The sequence below is a fragment of the Aristolochia californica genome, unplaced genomic scaffold (genome assembly GCF_029961685.1).
Source record: "Aristolochia californica isolate CCGP_79_NKW_82.1479 unplaced genomic scaffold, dmAriCali1.0.hap1 SCAF_4, whole genome shotgun sequence".
Taxonomy (NCBI): Eukaryota; Viridiplantae; Streptophyta; class Magnoliopsida; order Piperales; family Aristolochiaceae; genus Aristolochia; species Aristolochia californica.
This window is the reverse complement of record NW_027182103.1, coordinates 32,150,714-32,171,753: the sequence shown is the minus strand read 5'-3', so window position 1 is coordinate 32,171,753 and position 21,040 is coordinate 32,150,714. Positions and strand designations below refer to the sequence as shown.

Below are 21,040 nucleotides of genomic sequence, written 5' to 3'. Positions count from 1 at the left end.
GAGGTTAGATCTTTCATCAAAGGCCTGAATTTGTGTCTTTATGCTGTTAAATTCAGCACCCAAACCATCTAAAATTTTTGCCACAAGAAGTTGAATTTTCTGTTTTCGGAGTTCCTTTTCATCCATAATAAATGGATGAAAGACATTAATTTCCTGCCAAATACTTAGAAATGAACTATAATAGCCTGTCACAGTTCTATTACCCATTTTCAAGCCAAAGAAATCTGTATATAGTTCATAAAACCTGGAAAGATTGTTGTCTTGTCCATAAAGAGCTTCCAAAGACAGCCACAAGGCTTTGGCAGTTTCAAAATCCATAACTTGGCTCCTGATATTAGATTTCATGTTGTTGACAATCCATGTCATCATTTGACTGTCTTCAGCCTCCCAATCATCATCCTGAGGGACGTGAGATTCATCCCTAATAAATTTCAGGTTTTTCCTGCTGTACATTCTAACAGATTTGGATTAAGTAAGGTAATTATCACCATTTAGCTTTTCAGAGGTGATAGTAATAATATCTTTACCATTCGGATTATATGATTTCTTTGATGGAGTGTAAACCTCACCAGAATCAGCCATGTTAGATATATAAGAATACCAAATAGTTCAAATAAACCTTCCAAAAAAAGTTTTAAATCAACAAGCTTAAGTGGGCTCCACCACCCAAAATTACAGTTAGGGCAGATAGATGATGTGTGCAGGTCAAGAAATTCAAAAAATCCAACTCAAGGATCAAATTTAGAAGATACAGTGCATTGAGAGCTGCACTAGGGCTGACATCAGCAAATGACATCAGTAGTGATAGTTCTGGAATTTGGCGCACACCTCAAAATCAACATACAAATGCCTCTTTTGGCTCTTTAGAACATCAAAATCTATTACTAGAACAGTAGAACCAGTTACCCTAAGGTTATGGAAGAGAGAGAAGGAGAAAAAAATGGATTTTTACTAACCAGTAGCAGAAAATCTGGAGAAAGATCCTTCCTTTAGGTAAACATCTGCTTCAAAAGAAAGAAAAACTTGACAAAAAGTCTTATGAAACATGATCTACTACTCTGATACCATGAAAAAGTTAAGAAGAAAGAGGGTTAAAGACAGAGAATGAAAGGGAGAGAAAGTGGAGAGGTGAGATTGAGAAACTGAACTTCGTTGGGAGGCCTGCACATCCCTCCAACCTCAATTTATAATAAGGGTTGAGTACAATTTATAAAAATGACTTACTTACGTGAAAAACCCTAATTCTCTATATTTCCTATTCTATGTGTTCTCTTTACATGAAATTTGGTCCATAGACATAGTTGGACATGTAGAACAAGATTACATCAAGAAATATAAATAACGACAAAGTAACCAAAATGGCCTTATACTTGTTTTTCAACAACTTGTCTTATGAAAATGCTGCTTTTTCACTACCTATCCTTCTCTTTTGTGAAGCATGGTTGGCCTTAGAATTGTCTTTCAGAATTTAAGTCCACCTTATTAGCATGTAAGGATCATATAGTATTGCCTGGATGAGTGTCCGTCTCAAGCATCACATTATTTTATTAGAGGCATCCTCCTCGATATCCTTCCTTCTGAAAATTTGGACATGGGTTGTCTAAAGAGGCATGCTGACCTTGGTTCTGAACCTAACCAAACTCTCATTTCATAAATTTGTCAGCTTGGGGTACCTTCGAAGTTTGAATCACTTGAATTCTAGGCCTGTCTTCATTTTTTGCTTTCTGCTTATATGTTCTCTAAATTTGTTACTGAACTTTGTATTCCACAAAGACATGCTCCAAGGGGATGTCTGTTTATATGAGCAGTTGGGTCATTCATGTTATGTTCCAAAGACATGGGCCTAAGCTTGGTGCAAGCATAAATCCAAAGAAATTGCCTGTGTCCTAATTGTGTCAGATTAGTTATAGTTTCCCTGATCCATTCTTATTACTTGGAATGCATATCCTCTTAATGTTTCTCAATTGGTTGTCAAATGAAAGAAAACTGATTTCCCAAGAAACCCTGTTAAAAGTTAAGGGTATATTAGTCATTACACAAAAAGATAGTTTAAATATAGAGAAGTAGAAGTTGTCCAGAAATTAATATGTGCTTAGAAGAGATAGAGTTGTAATTTTATTTTACTTTCTGCTCTTTTATATGCTGCTGGATGAGTTCACTTATGAGGGGCATTTTGGTCCTTTTTTAAACCACTTAAGTGAGATTAATAAAAGGAGATATGGGTTGACTTTGACCCCTAACCAGACTGCTGCACATCGTAGCTTTTCTCTTCTCTATTCTCTCTTCTCTTTTCTATTTTTTTTCTTTCTTCTTATTTTTTCTTTAAGCTTTCAACTTTTCATGGTATGAGAGCATTTCAATCCACCTTGACCCTGCTATTCCCTCTTCCTAAGTTTGCAACCTCCAGGTTGTATTTCAATTTTTTTGTTGAAAAACTAACTTAGTACTTTATCCTCTCCCTATGCCTTAACCTAAGGGTTAATGGTTTGTGTTGCTTTATAAAGCAGTTAGTAAGTATATTTTGATCCTTTAAGGATTGAATGAAGTGTCAAAGACTGGTCTGTAAGACTTGTGTTTGCATCACCCTTCTGGTGCACAAGTTTGCCTGCAAATTGTTCTGGGTGCATGTATGCTGTTGTTTTTCAGTTAATTGAAGTAATTGATACTTGTTGGGAACTGCTGAGTACTAAAATTGAATTTTCTATAAACCTTACTAGTCATTTCCTGCAACATGGGGCCCACATAAGTCTGCACATTCTTTTTCTATTTGGTAAGAGCCAATTAAAGGGTGATTGTTGGAATTATTACTCGTATATATGTTGTCGTGATAGTGGTGGTCATTGAAGTGGTTGTGGAGACAAAAGGTGTGCATTGTGGTCTATCCAATCACATTTCCAACAAGAAGTTGGTATAAATTTGTTAAACCAGCACGGGCCAATTCCAGTGTTTGAAAGTTTGGTGTGGCTAGAAGTAAGGATTAGTTGGTAATTCTCAAGATAACTTTACAGGTTGATTCAACACTACTACTACCTCTACTCCTGTTGTGATCAGCACATCCTCGGCCAATGCCACTTTGGCAACGTTAGGAACATCTGAGTCTCCATGGGTTATTGATTTTGGGACATCAACCCATATGTTAGGTATGTCATCTTTGTTTTCTGGTTTGTCTTCTTTGTCCTCTTGTTAATCTGTTAAGTTTGCAGATGGATCCTCTTCATTTGTCACAGGTGTAGGTGTGTAATCCACTCTACACCTCAGCTTTCTTTTTCTTCTGTTTTATATGTCCCAAATTTCCAATTAATTTGTTATTAGTGATTCAACTCACAAAATCCTTAAATTGTTCTGTTAAATTATTTCCTTCCCATTGAGCATTTCAAGATTTGTAGACAAGGAGGATGATTGGCTCTGGGCATGAGAGCGGAGGGCTTTACTACTTAGATGTAGATCCACACAGTTCATTAGCGGCACTCAAGGCTGTTTTTGAGACTCCCTTTTTGTGGCATTTATGATTGGGCCATCCATCTCCATTAAAACTTTGTCAGTTTATCCTTGCCTTCGGATTTATCATTTGAGTCTAGGTGGTGTCAACTTGGAAAGCACCGTAGAAGTCAAGAGTCAAAGTGCATTTAAGTTAGTTCATTATGATGTTTGGTGTCTGTGTTAGACTTCCAATTTGTTTGGTTTTCAATATTTTTTAACTTCGAGTCAAGTCACTTAGGTGTACCTCCTTCTTGAGAAGTTTCAAGTATTTGATGTATTTGTCAAAATTTTCAATTAATTTGGTTCTTTAATTCGTATTTTCTGTTTAGGTAATAATATTGAGTTCATGAAACTTGAGCTCAATTTGTGCTCTATATGTAATTATTCATTATGATGTTTGGTGTCTGTGTTTGACTTCCAATTTGTTTGGTTTTCAATATTTTTTAACTTTGAGTCAAGTCACTTAGGTGTACCTCCTTCTTGAGAAGTTTCAAGTATTTGATGTATTTGTCAAAATTTTCAATTAATTTGGTTCTTTAATTCGTATTTTCTGTTTAGATAGTAATATTGAGTTCATGAAACTTGAGCTCAATTTGTGCTCTATATGTAATTATTCATTATGATGTTTGGTGTCTGTGTTTGACTTCCAATTTGTTTGGTTTTCAATATTTTTTAACTTTGAGTCAAGTCACTTAGGTGTACCTCCTTCTTGAGAAGTTTCAAGTATTTGATGTATTTGTCAAAATTTTCAATTAATTTGGTTCTTTAATTCGTATTTTCTGTTTAGATAGTAATATTGAGTTCATGAAACTTGAGCTCAATTTGTGCTCTATATGTAATTATTCATTATGATGTTTGGTGTCTGTGTTTGACTTCCAATTTGTTTGGTTTTCAATATTTTTTAACTTTGAGTCAAGTCACTTAGGTGTACCTCCTTCTTGAGAAGTTTCAAGTATTTGATGTATTTGTCAAAATTTTCAATTAATTTGGTTCTTTAATTCGTATTTTCTGTTTAGGTAATAATATTGAGTTCATGAAACTTGAGCTCAATTTGTGCTCTATATGTAATTATTTATCAATCTTCATGAGTTTATCCCCTTAATAAATGGGGTGGCAGAACATAAAAACAAACATCTTCTAGAAGTAGCACACACTCTTTTATTCCAAATGAATGTTCCTAAGTTGTTTCGGGAAGATGTTGTTCTAACATCTTGCTACTTGATTAACAAAATGTCTTCTTCAGTTTTGGGAGAGAGTTATTGTGTTATTTCAAAGAAAGTATGTCACTAATATGTTGCATGAGTATGGGGTTATTAGGAGCTAAACCAAATAAACTTTTATGGAAGTTGATCAACTTTTGTTTGATGAAGAGAATCCCTTATTGAGAGAGTAGACCATGTACAAGATATTGCTTGGACAAGTGATCAATGCAACAATGACAAGGTAAGACTTCTATAACCTTTTTGAGTTTAGGTTTGGCTCTAAAGATCCAATGATACTAAAGTATGATAACAAAGCGGCCATTTTATTTCAAGTAATCTTGTGTTCAATGAAAAAACCAATCTATTATAGGTTGTTCTTCATTTTGTCCTTGATGCAGGAACATGTTGGTAGGTAGTTACTCTGTATTTAGAACCACTAAACAGATTGGTAATATATTCACAAAGGCACTTGGAAAGCAAGATTTTAGGAAACTTTGTAACAGATCTGGGGTTATTTGATAGATATGCCACAACTCGAGGGGGAGTTTTACACGTTAAGGGTATATTAGGCACTTACACAACTTTTTTTGGAAAATGGCGAGCTTTATTAAGCAAAGAACAGGCTACAAACAATCAAAGATGGGAGCCCGAAGCAACAAGAGATTGGAAGGGGATCCCATCCTTAGCAAGAGTGTGAGACAAAGAATTGGTCGAGCGTTGTATATGAGTCCAAATACAAGAAAGACCAGTGGTTTAGGAAACTTTGTAACAGATCTGGGGTTATTTGATAGATATGCCACAACTCGAGGGGGAGTTTTACACGTTAAGGGTATATTAGGCACTTACACAACTTTTTTTTGGAAAATGGCGAGCTTTATTAAGCAAAGAACATGCTACAAACAATCAAAGATGGGAGCCCGAAGCAACAAGAGATTGGAAGGGGATCCCATCCTTAGCAAGAGTGTGAGACAAAGAATTGGTCGAGCGTTGTATATGAGTCCAAATACAAGAAAGACCAGTGGTTTAGGAAACTTTGTAACAGATCTGGGGTTATTTGATAGATATGCCACAACTTGAGGGGGAGTTTTACACGTTAAGGGTATATTAGGCACTTATACAACTTTTTTTGGAAAATGGCGAGCTTTATTAAGCAAAGAACAGGCTACAAACAATCAAAGATGGGAGCCCGAAGCAACAAGAGATTGGAAGGGGATCCCATCCTTAGCAAGAGTGTGAGACAAAGAATTGGTCGAGCGTTGTATATGAGTCCAAATACAAGAAAGACCAGTGGAGACGTCCATAATGTTGTGAAAAGTAGTCTAGTGGCGCCAAGGGGGCACCACCTTGGAGTCATCTTTGATGATAAGTAGCCTTGATAGATGATCGTAGAAGAAAATGAGGCCTTGATAGATGATCGCAGAAGAAAATGAGGCCTTGATAGAGGGCCTTGAGCTCCGCAGTGGTTGTGTCCGACGTTCAAAGAGGTGATGAATATGTGAGGAGTGTAGTACCATCCGAATTGGGGAAAGCCCCACCAACACCGGCTGGACCCGGGTTACCGTGTGAGCTATCGTCAAAGTTGAGCTTGATAAAACCTAGAGGCGGAGGGGTTCACTCATGAACGGGTGGGCTGGGGGGAGAGCCTGACATCCGAGCAATGAGATGCCAGTTATTACGGATGGGAAGGTCGCCAAGGTGGCCGAATTCCTTTCTAGTGAGGACCCAAGAGGACACCCATCTCACTTATAGTAGCAAATTCCAAGTTGAACCTGGCCAAGGCAAGCAGAATGGAGCTCATTCCTGTGCGAGGGATGGGTACCCTAGAAGCTGGTGGCACGTGGCGGCAAGGTCATGGCACTTACACAAGTGGGGAGTTTAAATATGGAAAAATGGAAGATACCAAGAAATTAGTATGTGTTTAGAAGGGACAGAGTTGTAATTTTCATTTTATTTTATGCCCTCTTTTATGGTGCTGGACGAGTTCACTTTTGAGTGACATTTTGGTCCTTTTGTAAACCCACTTAAGTGAGATTAATAAAAGGAGCTAGGGGTCCACTTTTGACCCCTAACCAGAATGCTGCAGATCCTAGCTTTTCTCTCACTTCTCTCTTCTATTTCTTCTTCTTTCTTCTAATTTCTCTTTAATCTTTCAACTTTTCAAACATTAAAAAGAAAAAATGCATTTATTATTTATTCCCTTGTATGAAACAAAAAGGTGACCTCCTATGTGTCTATTTGATTTGTCTTATACTCAACAAGAATCTGGATTTGTATTTTAATGCCTCGCAAGGTTTTGTGCTGGCTGTCAACTTGATGCAAGCCTTCTCCATTTACTTGCGATTTTGACCGGCAGTTGAAATATCTGTTGTTTTTTAAGTTCTATGTGATGCAACTCTACCAGTCCTAGATATCTTTGTGGATGTGTTTTGCGATGTACTGAGGCATTTTCTTGGTTAGTCAGCAATGAGTTAGGATTTTTTTTTCTTTTTTCTTTAGAAAATATAAAAAGAAGCATAGGAGCTGCTATTAGAGAGTTACCGACTCTGATAGATTTTTATTGTATGCTGCAGGTTGTCATGCAGGCACTCCATTACACCATGCTGCCAAAAGAGGCCTAGAGCAGACTGTGAAGTTACTTCTTTCTCATGGAGGTATAACTCATTGCAGACATAGTGGGTGAACAAGTGTGTTTTCTGGTGTCTATTTCATATGATCTCTGTTAAACTTCCGAATATCCTTAAATATGGGAAGATCTGATAAGCAAAAAGAGCACAGTTTTTTTTTTCTCATCCCAACTTTTTTTTAGATAAATATTACTGGTTCATATTGTTCATTTTTTTGTGATATCGTGTTATGTTTATATCAGTTACTAAAAGAATTGGCCTGCTAATTACAAAAATTGTATTGCTGATTCAGTCAATTGCTAGCAAAACCAAATGACAAGCTGCTAATAGGAAACAGGAGTTCTAGTATTATTTGTAATATGATCCTGTTTATGCTTTGTGGATTGAGATCCTGCATATAAATGCATGTCCGAACACATGTAGAAGTTATGCTCATAGAGAATTATTAGTTGTTGGATGTGTATACGCTATATATTTTCAGGGAGTCCTTGTATCATGAATACCTTTTGTGCTTTGTCGATTTAAGGTCTTAAATATGCATGCATGTAGTAGACATTACACTTGTTGTGAGTCTGTTTTCTATATTGATTTTTTTGAAATTCCCCCCGATCACTGGAAAATCAGAAGACCTTTGTTATGGACTCAATAAGACTGAGTCATCTACTTTACTTTTATTATTTATGTTGCTTTTAATTTCGAATTTTATTGATTTGTAATAAGACTTAAAGGTAGGGGTAGAATTGGGTTTTGTAACCCTAACCTATGTTGATGTTAATTACCCTATTTAAGGGGTAAGGATAGAGAAATAAAGCAAGTTCGGAATTAGCATAAACTAGGGTAATTTAGGTTCCTTCTAGGCTCTCTATTCTAGGGTTCTTGGTGTGAACTCTCTTGGGAGTTTGCTGCATCCATTGGGGAGTCTTTGAGGAGATCTTGGAAGGAAAAGGAGGAGGAATCAGCCTTCTCTTCCATGCTGCAATAGTCATCCATCTCTTCCACGAACCAGCAGTGAGGGAAGGAGGATTTGTGTGAGCCTTAGCATCAAGAAAGGGATTTTCAAGTTGCTGAATTGAAGGAGGTCTTCAAGAGGTATTTTTATCTATCTTTTCCGAGTTTAGAAGAGCTAGAGACTGCCCTCTTTACATTCAGCATTGGTAGTTGCATGAATTCAGAAACCCTACTCATTGACGTGAGGTATAAAGTGGGGTTTCATAATTGGATCCTTAAAATAGTCTCTTGATTGAATTGGTGCGTCTATAATTGAGAAAATGAAACTCCTTTTCAATTATAACGTGTGAGGGAAGTAAAAGAGAGTTTCTTTTCACAAAATGTGTTAAGAAACCCTCTAACAGTGCTGGATCCTTATTTGACTCGCCAAGTTACTAGATCCATGGCTAGGGACCATAACAACCTTTAACATTACTTGTTGTGAGTCTTATTCTGTATTGGGTTCTTTTGAAAGCCCCCCAGATCACTTGAAACTCGGAAGAGCTTTAGAATTTCTAGAAAGCTCTGAGTTTACCTGCTCTGAAAAGGCTCTATAATTACTTTTATGATTCTGACTGTGGCCAAGGGCATTTTTATGTGATTTATGTTAAATGTGGTGTAGGGGGCTTTTTTGTCATTTGACATGATCTCTATATTTCAGTGCAAATGTCATCATGTTCAGTACGTTCATATGTGTCTGTGGTCCAGTTTTTATATTGTTTGGAAGTGTAGTTATGGAGTTAAAAGGAGTTGTATGAAAGAGGGGCAACGAGGCCTTTGTCTTCCAAAATCACTTGAGTGAATAGGAGGAAAGGAGGTCGAAGTCTGATCCCCATCAAGAGCATTCTATACGTTCTCTTGTAACACTTCTTTTTGTCTCTTCTTCTTCCTCTCTTCCTTCATACTTCTGTTTTTCATCGTTTCATATGGTATCAGAGCAATAAGGTCCTGGTTTCAATCCTGGGAAGTGCACCTTCTCCCTTATTTTGAATCCAACTTCTTCTAAGAGAATGGAATCTCGAGTTTCTATATTGATTGAGAATCAAATTTAGATTTTTGCGTTCTTTTTTTGCCATAACCCTAGGGTTGATGGTTCATACTTCCTATTGAGCAGTTCTATGTCTGACTAATGCTCCAAGAGTCTTTTTACTTGTAATAGTCCCACCTAAAAAGTAGAACTCAACCTTGTGCCCATGTCCATGTCACCTCTAGGAAGGTTGACGTTAGCCTTGATTTTTTTGCCAATTTTGGTACTTTTAGGCTGAAATTGATTCTATTCTAGACTTGATGTGCATGGTTTATATGTGAACCTTTGATCAAACCCTAATTCAACACAGTAGGTCCCACGTAGTCTGTACAAGTTTACAGTTGTGATAAGGTTATTGGTTGATTATTCTTTGTGCCTATGGTTGATTCTGGTGAAAAAATTACTCCCTCAAGAGAGTTTAGAGGCTCTGAGGGGAAATACACAATTCTAATTATTAAGAGAGGTTGAATAGACAAAATTACCTTAGTTGGTCTAAGTCAGTTCGTATCTATCTTAAGGCTAGACAGAAATCTAAGTTTATTTGAGATGATCCTCTAGTTGCTCTTACGGATAATTGGGAAGCAAAGGACAATCAAGTCATGACCTGGTTACTTAATTGTATGGATTCAAGGTTGAGAAATCACATCATGAACTGTGAGACAACCAATGAAAAATGGATGTCCTTGGAGTCTATGCATAGGAAAACAACTTATCTCGAGTATGGAGCCATGTATTATGGCTAAGAGTGTTTTTACTCTCTCTTATATTATGCCAGCTGGATCTCTTGGTAAAGAACAAAGAGACCACCAACTTGAGGGGAAGTGTTGGAAGATATGATGGATTGCCATTTTATACGGGAAGATCTAATACACCATTTGCAGCAAGTTGGACGTTCATGATGTTCTCTCACCCCAAACTTGAGGGGGTGTTGGAAGATGGGCCCAAACCCACACGACCAAGGAAGACCCACACGTCCAAGTGTGTGGAAGATGGGCTCAAGCCCACAGACCTAGGAAAAGGTCCACATGCCTACATAGTGGTGGCATGATGCTAAATAAAGAGTCATCTCATAAAGATGACATTGATGTAATTAGTTTATGATTTAAGTCTCTTATTCACTCTTACTAGGGTGAAGGTTATTCTTGTAATATTAGTACTTTTGATATCTATAAATACAACTTAAGGGGGAGTATTCTTCCTCCTCTTTTCTCCAAATTCGACACTCTTCCACTTCTCCTCCTAAATCCTTCTCTCCACAACTCTTCTTCTTCTTCTCACCCCTTAAATCCTCTTCTACTGTGATTTTACATCATGGAATCCTAAGTTTCAACAACTTTCTTGGTATAAAAGTTGCTAAAAGCAAGGCAAGAATCGTGTTAACACAATGGAAGTGTATTACGAATATGCTACCAGATTATGGTTTGTTGGGTGCAATAGAAACACCCATGGATGTTGGCAATGATCTTCATGATGAAAATAGTGATGAGCTTAAGGATAAAATAATATTTCAAAGATTAGTTGGAAAATTGATCTATGTCACTACCACTCACCTTAATATATATTATTTGGTTAGTGTGGTAAGCCAATTCATGGAACATCTGCACAAAGTACATTCAAAGGCTGTTTAAAAGGGTCACCCAAAATAGTTGTTCTTTAAACCTCACAATCATTTGAAGATAAAAGTTTTTTTAAATGTCAATTGTGCTAGCTCCAAACTTGCTAGAAAATCAACTAGTGGGTATGGTGTGTTTGTTGTCAATGGATTTCTCCGAACCAAGATTTATCGAGAGATCAATTTTCTGTGTATTCATCTCTCCCGATTTCCTTCCGTTATACATATATACACTTTTAACTTCTAATCTATAGGAAATTACAATAATACACTCCCCTTATCATAATTCATAAATACAAAACCGCTTAAATACGATAACATCCCCCCTCAAATTGATGCTAGTAAGTCAACCAACAACAATTTGCCAACCAAAAATTGATGCCGCTGTCGAGTCATTGCTTTGGTGAAGACATCGGCTACTTGAAGATCCGAAGAAATGTAAGGAAGATATATCACCCGACTATCTAAGGTATCTCGGATAGAATGACAATCAACCTCAATGTGTTTGGTGCGTTCATGGAAAACAGGGTTGGTGACAATTTGAATAGCACTAGTGTTATCAACATGAAGAGGAGTAGAAATAGTTTGAGGGAACTCAAGCTCCTAAAGAAGACCGCGTAGCCATACAATCTCAGAACAAGCAGTAGACATGGCACGATACTCAGCCTCATTAGAGGATTTAGAAACACGATATTGTTTCTTACATCTCCAAGAAATTAAGGCATCACCTAAAAACATACACCAACCTGTAGTAGATCGACCTGTATCCGGACACCCAGCCCAATCAGCATCACTATAAGCAATAAGTTGAAGAGAGGATCCTGTAGGAAAGAATAACCCACGAGTAGGAGAACCTCGAAGATAGCGGACGATGCGTCGAATTGCAGTAATATGGAGATGATGAGGAGAGGACATAAACTGACTGACCTGATGAACGGCATAAGAGATATCAAGGCGAGTAGCGGTCAAGTAGATGAGACTCCCGACTAGGCACCGATAGAGAGTAGGGTCATCTAGAAGTCTCCTTCATCTTTCTTGTATTTGGCATTTATCTCCATCGGAGTATCAACAGAAGAAGTGCCCTCCAAAGCAGCCAAGGTAATAATATCTTGAAGATACTTATGCTGGTTTAAGAAAATACCATTGGCCCGATGATGGACTTCCATTCCGAAGAAGTATGTGAGCTGGCCAAGATCTTTCATATGGAAAGTGACATGCAACAGCTGTTGAACCTTAATAATCAAACCACAGTCAGTGCCAGTAATGATAATATCATCCACATAAACTAAGAGAAGGACTATACCCGATGCCGACTCAAGCCTGGGGAGCTTGCTTGAGTCCATATAGAGAACGCATTAGCTTATAGACATCATGAGGAGAAGTAGTCATACCATAGGGAAGCTTCATGTATATCTCTTCGTGAAGATCACCGTGAAGAAAGGCATTCTTCACATCCATCTGATGCAGTTGCCATGACTGGGAAGCAGCAATAGCTAAGATAGTACGAATTGTGGTCATTTTGGCAACAGGAGCAAATGTATCCTCATAATCAATCCCACATTCCTGTTTGTTGCCCAGAGCTATTAGGCGAGCTTTGTACCGATCCAAAGATCCATCAGAGCGAAGTTTTACAGAGAAAACCCATTTACTCCCAAGAGGCTTAATTGTAGGAGGGCAAGGAACAATATCCCAAATATGATTCTCCTCAAGTGCTCGAAGTTCTGTATGCATTGCATTCTTCCAACATTCATGTGTCATGGCTTGTTTGTAATAAGTGGGAATGGAAATAGAGGATAAAGTAGCCACAGAAGAGACAGTGGAGGAGAATACCATACCAATGAGGAGGCCAAGAAGGACGAGTAGACCGGCAAAGAGCGGTGGAAGCTGGAGCAGGAGTAGGATCAGGCGCTAGGACAAGATTGTGAGGGGGCATAGAGGAAGTGGAACCAGACTCATGTCGACTACGTCTTCCATACAAAAAACCAGGTTTGAACCTTTCCACAATTGTCAGAGAATCATCAAAGCTAGGCAGAAGAGATAAAGATGCAGATGGCAGCTCAACATGAGATGGAAAGAAATATTGATTTTCAAAGACAACCACATCTCGACAAACACGTATACGATGAGCATGTGGATCATAACAAACATAACCCTTTTGAGGTATAACATAACCAAGAAAAACATGCTTAACTGATTGGGTAGTAAGTTTATGTCGTTCATGAGCAAGGAGATGTACAAAACAAACACAACCAAATATCCGAACATCAGAATATGAAGGAGAATGGCCAAACAATTTAAAGAAGGGAGAAGCATGATGTAATGTAGGAGAAGGTAAGCGATTGATCAAATGAACTGAAGTAGAAAGCGCTTCACACAAAAAACGAGAAGGAAGAGATGATTCAAGTAAAAGAGTTCTGACCACATTAAGAAGATGACGATTTTTTCGCTCAGCAACACCATTTTGTTGTGGTGTCGAAGGACAAGAGTGCTGAGAGACGATCCCTTTGCTTTGAAGAAAGTCCTGAAACTCATTAGACATGTATTCGCTGCTAGAATCAGAGCTCAAGACCTTGATGCTGGCAGAGAATTGAGTCTCTAGAAGTGCAAGAAAACGCTTAAATACTAAAAAAAACTTCGACCTTAGCCCATAGAAAGTAAACCCAAGTAAACTGACTACAGTCATCAATAAAGGTGACAAAGTACTTGTAATATTCATGAGAAACAACAGGTGTAATCCCCCAAACATCAGTATGAATAATATCGAAACATTGTAAGGCATGAGATGCTTGCTTAGGAAAAGGTAAAACTTTACTTTTGCCAAGTTTGCATGATGGACATTCAAAAGAAAGATCAAGAGAAGAATATGCTTTTTGTCCCAATACACCAGAATTAAATAATTTTCGAAGTACATTAGAGTTTGGGTGGCCTAGACGTTTATGCCTCATCTTAGGTCCAAAACCAACAACATTACATGCAAAGGAAAGGAAAAGAAAACTAGGACTAATGGTGGAAGGAAAAACATAAAGAGGAAAGAGTCGTTCCACTTTAGGCCCCTTCGCAATCATCGTCCCTGACACTTGATCCTGCACAACACAACTAGATCGAGAGAAATTGACATTACAATTATTATCGACTAATTGACCAACAGAATTAAGATTTGTGGAGAGGTCAGGAGACACAAAAACATCAGTTAAGCAAGAGGAAAGATCACCAATAGCACTGATAGGCAGTGAACTGCCATCAACGGTGTTAATTTTCTGATTTTCATCATAATTTCTGACATTGGAAAGAGAAACAACAGTATTGGTCATATGGTTAGAAGCTCCGGAGTCAAAATACCATGGCTTAAAAGAAACTTTATGATTACCTGAGAGCCCAAAAGTAGAGAAAACATAAATGATCATATGTTGTACCATCTCAGGAGTGAGTATGTTCGGGTTTGCTGAGGTTGTAGGTGCAGCAGGAATAGGAACAACCGGCGAGGCAGCAGGCATTGCAGTAGAACTAGAGGCATCAGTGGCAGGCAAAGATGATATGACCCTGTTTCTTGCAGTAGTTACAGAACTTCCTAGGGCAATCCCGAATAATATGACCAAAAGCTTTACAACTAAAACACTGAACAACACGCATGTCTCTTCCCTTATTCCTCCCCTGTGCTGGGGCACTAACAGTAACCTGATGTTCCATGCTAGCCTAAGTTACTATACGTTGCTCCTCACGAAGAAGTTCACTAAAACAAGCATCTAGAGATGGTACAAGATGACGATTCATTAGATTAGACCGTGCAATTTCAAAATCGGAATGGAGCTTCATCAAGAATTGATCTCTCTTATTGGTTTCATGCACTACTTGAATAGCAGAGAGAGCTACAATGGAAACATTAGAATAAACAATGTCTGCATAGTCAGCCCAAATGTTTTGAAAATCAGAAAAATATTCCTCAATGGAGAGGCTTCCTTGTGTGAAATTAGCCATCTCATACTCCAATTGAAAACGCCGAGCCGTGATGTCTTGATGGTAAACCTTGGCAAGGTAACTCCACATGTCAACCGCCTTTCTATAAGGCCTCAGATTGAGAACAAAGTGAGGCTCAATGGAGCCATGGATCCAGGTCATGACCCTAGCATCCTTGACTATCCACTTGGACAAAGCCTCGGCCTCTCGAGGTGTGGGATCACTCCCATCTATATGACCCCTTAACTCTTTTCCCATAACGAATAAACGAAACTGAAATTCCCAGGCAGTGTATTTTTTACTCGTGAAACGGATAGGGAATGAGTCTAACCTATCAGATGACATGATAAAATCCAGATGACACCTCTTTGGCCAGAAATCCACAAATTGCAGAAAAGAAATACTATTGTATTTCCTTTCTTTGCCCTCTTTACGTAGCTCAAAAATCACGAGCAGCAGCAAATGAACACCACGCGGAACCCCCTGTCACTGCTGGATGTTCGAGATGCAAAAATTTTGGTGCCCAACTCTAGTGATTGTTCTTCACCAGGCCGACTTACCTTGGTCTAAGCAGAACAGACAGGCCTGAGTCAAGTTGTATCAGATTTAACAGCCAACAAATCGAAACCAGAGCTGCGAACAGCAACGAAAGCTTCTCCTACTCGAAGGAAGAAAACTGTCACAATTTCGATTCCCACAAGGACGGATCTAATTGAAAAGCTAAGAAATGAAGCTAAAGCAGCATCATCGACTACCTGGTCTTTGTGGATTCACAAACTGGTCCTACCGAGACAGCTGAACCATCATCCTCTCCCGTCCCACGGCCAGACAGCGTCGTCGACTATTGTCGGAAGTCCTCGTCGAACACCAAAAACGAAAATCCGAACCCGAAACCCTCTCTGGATGTTCCCGTCGAACACAAAAAACGAAGCCAATGACTTCGTGAGAACTAGATGAGTGTTGGATGTTCCCGTCGAACACCGCAGAACTCTCCCCGACGATCAACTCGCGACGCAAAGGACTCCGTGAGAGTCCACCGAAACCAAATCAAAACTGAGAACCTAGATCCGACGAACTGGGAAATCGGGAGGAAGATAACTTACCTCTGAGAGCACCGAAAATGTCGAAGAATACTCTGGCTCCGATGATCTCCCTCAGTTCTGATACCATGTCAATGGATTTCTCCGAACCAAAATTTATCAAGAGATCGATTTTCTATGTATTCATCTCTCCTGATTTCCTTCCGTTATACATATATACACTGTTAACTTATAATCTATAGGAAATTACAATAATACCCTCCCCTTATCATAATTCATAAATACAAAACCGCATAAATATGATAACATTTGTAGGGGGAATTTTAGTGAATGGAAAAGCGAAAAGCAGAATATTGTGGCCCCGCTCTAATCTAGAAGCTAAGTATAGACTCATATTGTCAGTGCATTGAAGTGCATGAGATAGGTACTTCAAGAATTGAATCTGTAGGTTGTCAAAACTATGACCATGTATTGTGATAGTCAGGTAACTATTTTTATTGTAGGCAACCCAGTGTTTCATGAGAAGACCAAACATATGAAAGTTGACTGCTACTTTATTCGAGATACAGTAATGCAGGTTCGATCTTGTGATCAAGTTGGTGATATATTCACTAAGACTTTAAGTAGACTTGAATTTGAGACATTTTGTAACTAGTTGTGGCTTCTAGACATATATGCTCTAGCATGAAGGAGAGTATTTAATTTAATGTAAGGAACAGTTTGGTCATTTTACATGATCTGTACATTTCAGTGTGAGTGTCTTCATGTTCAGTATGTTCAGATGTGTGTATGGACCGGTTTTTATATTGTTTGGAAGTGTAGTTATGGAGTTAAGGAGTTATATGTAAGCGTGGCAAAGAGGTCATTGTCTCTCAAAATCACTTAATTGAATTAGAGGAAAGGGGGTCGATTTCTGATCCCCATCTAGAGCAGTCTATTCGCTCTCTTCCAGCATTTCTCCTTCTCTCTTCTTCTTCCTTTCTTCCCTCATACCTCTATTTCTCATCATTTCACAATTTTTTTCAAGACAAATGGGGATTTTGCTCTTTTTGTTTACAACATTTTTCGATAACAAACTGTTAATGTTAAATATTTCAGCAAATGCAGCTGTCATGAATGATGATTGTCAAACTCCTCTTGATTTGGCTAGAGCAAAGGGACATGTAAATGTTGTGCGTGCCATTGAGGTATGTGAATAGTCTGTAAACTCTTCCAAGAATAATTTGTAAATTCGAATCTCTTTTTGCTTTATTATGTGGGATGGGTTACACTGAATTCTGCTACACTTATTCTTCTCTAATTCTTGACTTCTCAGGGTGACATATGTCTTTTTTCTGGTTGGCTCCGGGAGCTTAATTTACCAGGCTTCCTAGGAGTATTGGCCCCTCAGTGGGTGTCCAAAAGAATGTGGGTAGTCTGCACACCTTGTATTCTTCTTCACTGTTTAATATGCTCAATCGTTTCATCAGAAAAAAGATATGCTTATTTAGGGCAATTTTGTAACATTAGTTATGTCAAAACTGTATTCGTTGTTCATATGTTCATTGATGGACCTAATAGGAGTTTGGATACTTGCAGTTGGGCTGTGGTCATTCCTTGTGGATCCTGTAAACCTCGGATGCCAAGCAAATTTGAGCTAGTTATATATTCAGGACTAGAGGTATTACCATGATCTAATGTCTTATATCTTTCTACATAGTAGTAATTATACTATTTATTCCTAGGACTCTTTTAGACAGTTGTTGCAATCACCAATTTTATTCTCTAGAATGCTGCTTGAGTGTGCTAACCGGAGAAGCATTTATGGCCTTTTCTAGGTTTTGAAGTCTGTTTTGGAACATTCATTGTGGTATTTAGGGAACACTTTCACATTTTGTGGGTTTTTTGTAGATTGAAAACTACCAAAAGGATATTGCTTATTTTGGGTGATGCTAAACATGTCAGTCTTATTCAGATTGTCAATTAGTAAAAGTCCCACTTCGGCTAAGGATTTGGAAGATCCTGGTGATCCTGATCTTATATAATGGGGCCTGGCCACCTGAGATTGACTAGTGAGCTTCGAATGGAACCAGCCCAACTAATCATAGTAATGGAGCAGGTTTCAGGACCTTCATCAAGTTTATCCATATCTGAAGAATCACAAAGGTGGTCTCAATGTTCCATTTAGATGTGAAGTAATCTACAATTTAGTATAAGAATTGACTCAATTTGTTAAAATCCAAGGCAATGTGCAAGTCCAATTCTGTTTCTACACCCTTGTATTCATGTCCCAGGCCTGCTTTTTTGTTTGTATAGTTGAGCCTGGACATGAAGGGGGTGTAATGAGGCAAAAATCCCCTATTAGCTGGGGTTTGGAAGATCCTGTGCTTATTATTTGCAGAGCAGTTTCTCAACATTAGCTAGTTATTTTGGTTGCAAACAACCCAATTTATGACAGATCTTAGATGAAATAATTGTTGTGCTTTTGGTGGCAAAATATTGTTAATTCTCCTCTTGTTCTCTCATATGTTTCTCTAGCGCTTAGTGTTTTTGTAATAATAGTTACTTATTGGTAAATGGAATTCATTTGTTATGCCTCCAGTTCAAATCTTATATTTATAGGTTACTAGAGATAACATGAAATAGTATTTATAGGTTATTAAGGAGAGCATGAAATTGTATTTATATGTTAATATGATTTGAAAAGAAGTATTAATAGGTTATAAGCAAGGACACGAAATAGCTGCCGAAAGTTAAGGGCTGCAGGGCCCATTGATATATGTACGCATGAAGCAAGCTTTTGAAAATAAATTTCCCTAGGTTTTCTCCACATTCTTTTTGAATAGAATCTAGGAGGGGGTGTTGTATGTAGCTACCAATGGGAAAAAATCATTGATCTTCCCTATGAATTTTACCCACATTTGTTTGCTTATAAAGTAATTGTGATGATTAACAGATAGCTCAACCACGTACAGTTATTCAACTTTGGAAGTCCAAACTTGAAGAACCAAATTTTAGCCATTCAGACCCTGCATTAGTCATTGTTGACAAGTCCAGGAGTAAGTCATGTTCTTTTTTATTTTCTTTTTTGTTTTTTGTTTTTACTCTATTCTTGCTCCTAGTTACAGTTTTTTCTGAGAGAAAGCGGTTTGTCATACTGGGTTCTCCAAAACATTTGCTAGCTTTCTGGTGTGTGGGTTTTCAAAAGTTTTCCTTGTGCTTGGCTTTTCTTAATAAAGACCTTTTTTTATGGAATTATGTGGCATTTATGTACATCTCCAATCTGATCTACATTCACTGTTCTGTCATTGGTGATTTTTTTGCAGTTTATTGTGGTCTGAACCACAAAACTTGAACTAGGAAATGTTCTGTGCTAAAAGAGGACTTTTTAATTCAACAATTGTAACTCTATGAATCATGGGATTACTTGTGACTATCATCTCCTGCTAACTTTTCTTATGTGGTTTATCTGCATCACTTGTAGAAACAAAGTTCAAGTTTTTTTCGGCAAATGAGGGTGACAAGCAGCAACTGAATTGGTTCTATAGTTCCTGTAATGGAGTGGTTCAGGTACTGAAGAGCTTGACAGATTAATGTTTGGATTCTCTTAATTATGTTGTTTATACTTTGCAATGAGCATTTTAAATTGATTTTTCCAGCAATTTTCTGATGCAATATTTGATTTGGTCCTGCTTTAATGGAATCTCTCCCTGCAGCCAAATGTACCTACTCCAGTCCCTGTGAATGTACCAGTTTCTTCCGAGGATTTGGACCTAGCAATGGCCATTAATGCTTCTTTGCAGCTAGCTAGACAGGAGAGACCTCTAGGCTCTGAAATAAGTGGCACAAATGGTTGGGGTAGCTCCACTGCTGATGTGGATCACCATGGTTGGACCCCAGAAGTTCTGTCACCTCCATCAAAACTTAGCAGCAGTAGTTGTTTGTTGGATGACTCAGCTAGTAGTAGCAATGTACCAAATGGTAGTTTGGCTGAGTCTGCTCGGCGTAGCCAGCCAACAGGTGCATCGATCCCTGGTGTTCCACCTGCGGTTGATGCCACTCCTTCAGCTCCACCTGTTCCTGACAATATTCAATTTGATAGCCCAGTTCACTATCCTACTATAGATTCAAGCCCCATTGATTTAGCTACGCCATCCGAAGAAGCAAAGCCGGTTGGACGTGAAGAAGACACTGATGACTCGTCTGCCTTGTGCGTGATTTGTTTGGATGCCCCAAAAGAAGGGGCATGTGTTCCATGCGGTCATGTTGTTGGTTGCATGTCTTGTTTAAATGACATCAAAGCCAAAGGTTGGGGATGTCCTGTTTGCCGTACCAAGATCAGTCAGGTTATAAAGCTCTATACAGTATAATTCGAATTCAACACTCGGCGAGTGTATATATTGTCAATGGTCAGAGAGTTTCAAAGATTGGCTGTGACTTGAGGAGCCTGCTCAACTGGTTCGAGTTTTACTTGCAGAGCATTAAAGAAGAAAGTGTATAGCTGGTTAATGTTTTAATTCGCACAGACAAAGGTCCAACGATGCATGTAGAGAAGTTAAAATCCTTTTGAGTTTCATCTGTTGGAAGCATCGTTTGCCTCATGAAGATTGGTTCCAGAAAAGTTTTAGTAGGTTCACGATTGGCCAAAACAATCTTCTGATTGTTAGTGTTGTAAACAATTAGATATACCTTTGACAGTAGTAAACTAACAATTAGATATACCTTTGACAGTAGTTGGGTCTGTTCTGCATGTAAATTTTTTTGCTGAAACTAATGATTTTATACAATTATAGGATTATATTAATGCATATTTTAAGGAAAGGCTGGAAAAATATTTCTAAGAAAAATATGTTTCGAAGCACCATTAGTGTCACATGTTTCTCATAAACAGTTTTGAAGTTGAAAATTCAAACCTAGAAAATTGTGGGGGTTGGTAATTTTTGCGGAAACAAATGACTTTATACCACTATAAGGCTAAGTTAATGAATATTTTTAGGTAAGGTTGGAAAAATATATCTAGTAAAAATACATCTCTTGGGACTATTAGTTTCTCATGTTTCGTGGAAATAGTTTTGAAGCTAAAAATTCAAATTCAAAAAATTGTGTGGATATGCAATTTTTATTGAAACAAATGA

The 21,040-nt window shown here is 38.1% G+C and overlaps 1 protein-coding gene across 1 annotated transcript in view; it reads left to right on the top strand.

Moving 5' to 3' along the window:
* The window catches only part of LOC137962381 (putative E3 ubiquitin-protein ligase XBAT35), a 28,320-nt gene extending 7,605 nt beyond the window's left edge, over window positions 1-20,715 (top strand). The window contains exons 4-10 of the mRNA XM_068809212.1: window positions 7,253-7,333; window positions 17,025-17,113; window positions 17,242-17,333; window positions 17,505-17,586; window positions 18,862-18,964; window positions 19,390-19,475; window positions 19,622-20,715. Coding sequence (XP_068665313.1) covers window positions 7,253-7,333; window positions 17,025-17,113; window positions 17,242-17,333; window positions 17,505-17,586; window positions 18,862-18,964; window positions 19,390-19,475; window positions 19,622-20,275 — 1,187 coding nt within the window. The 3' untranslated portion in view covers window positions 20,276-20,715. The remainder of the gene's footprint in view (window positions 1-7,252; window positions 7,334-17,024; window positions 17,114-17,241; window positions 17,334-17,504; window positions 17,587-18,861; window positions 18,965-19,389; window positions 19,476-19,621) is intronic.
* The last annotated feature ends 325 nt before the right edge of the window (window positions 20,716-21,040 follow it).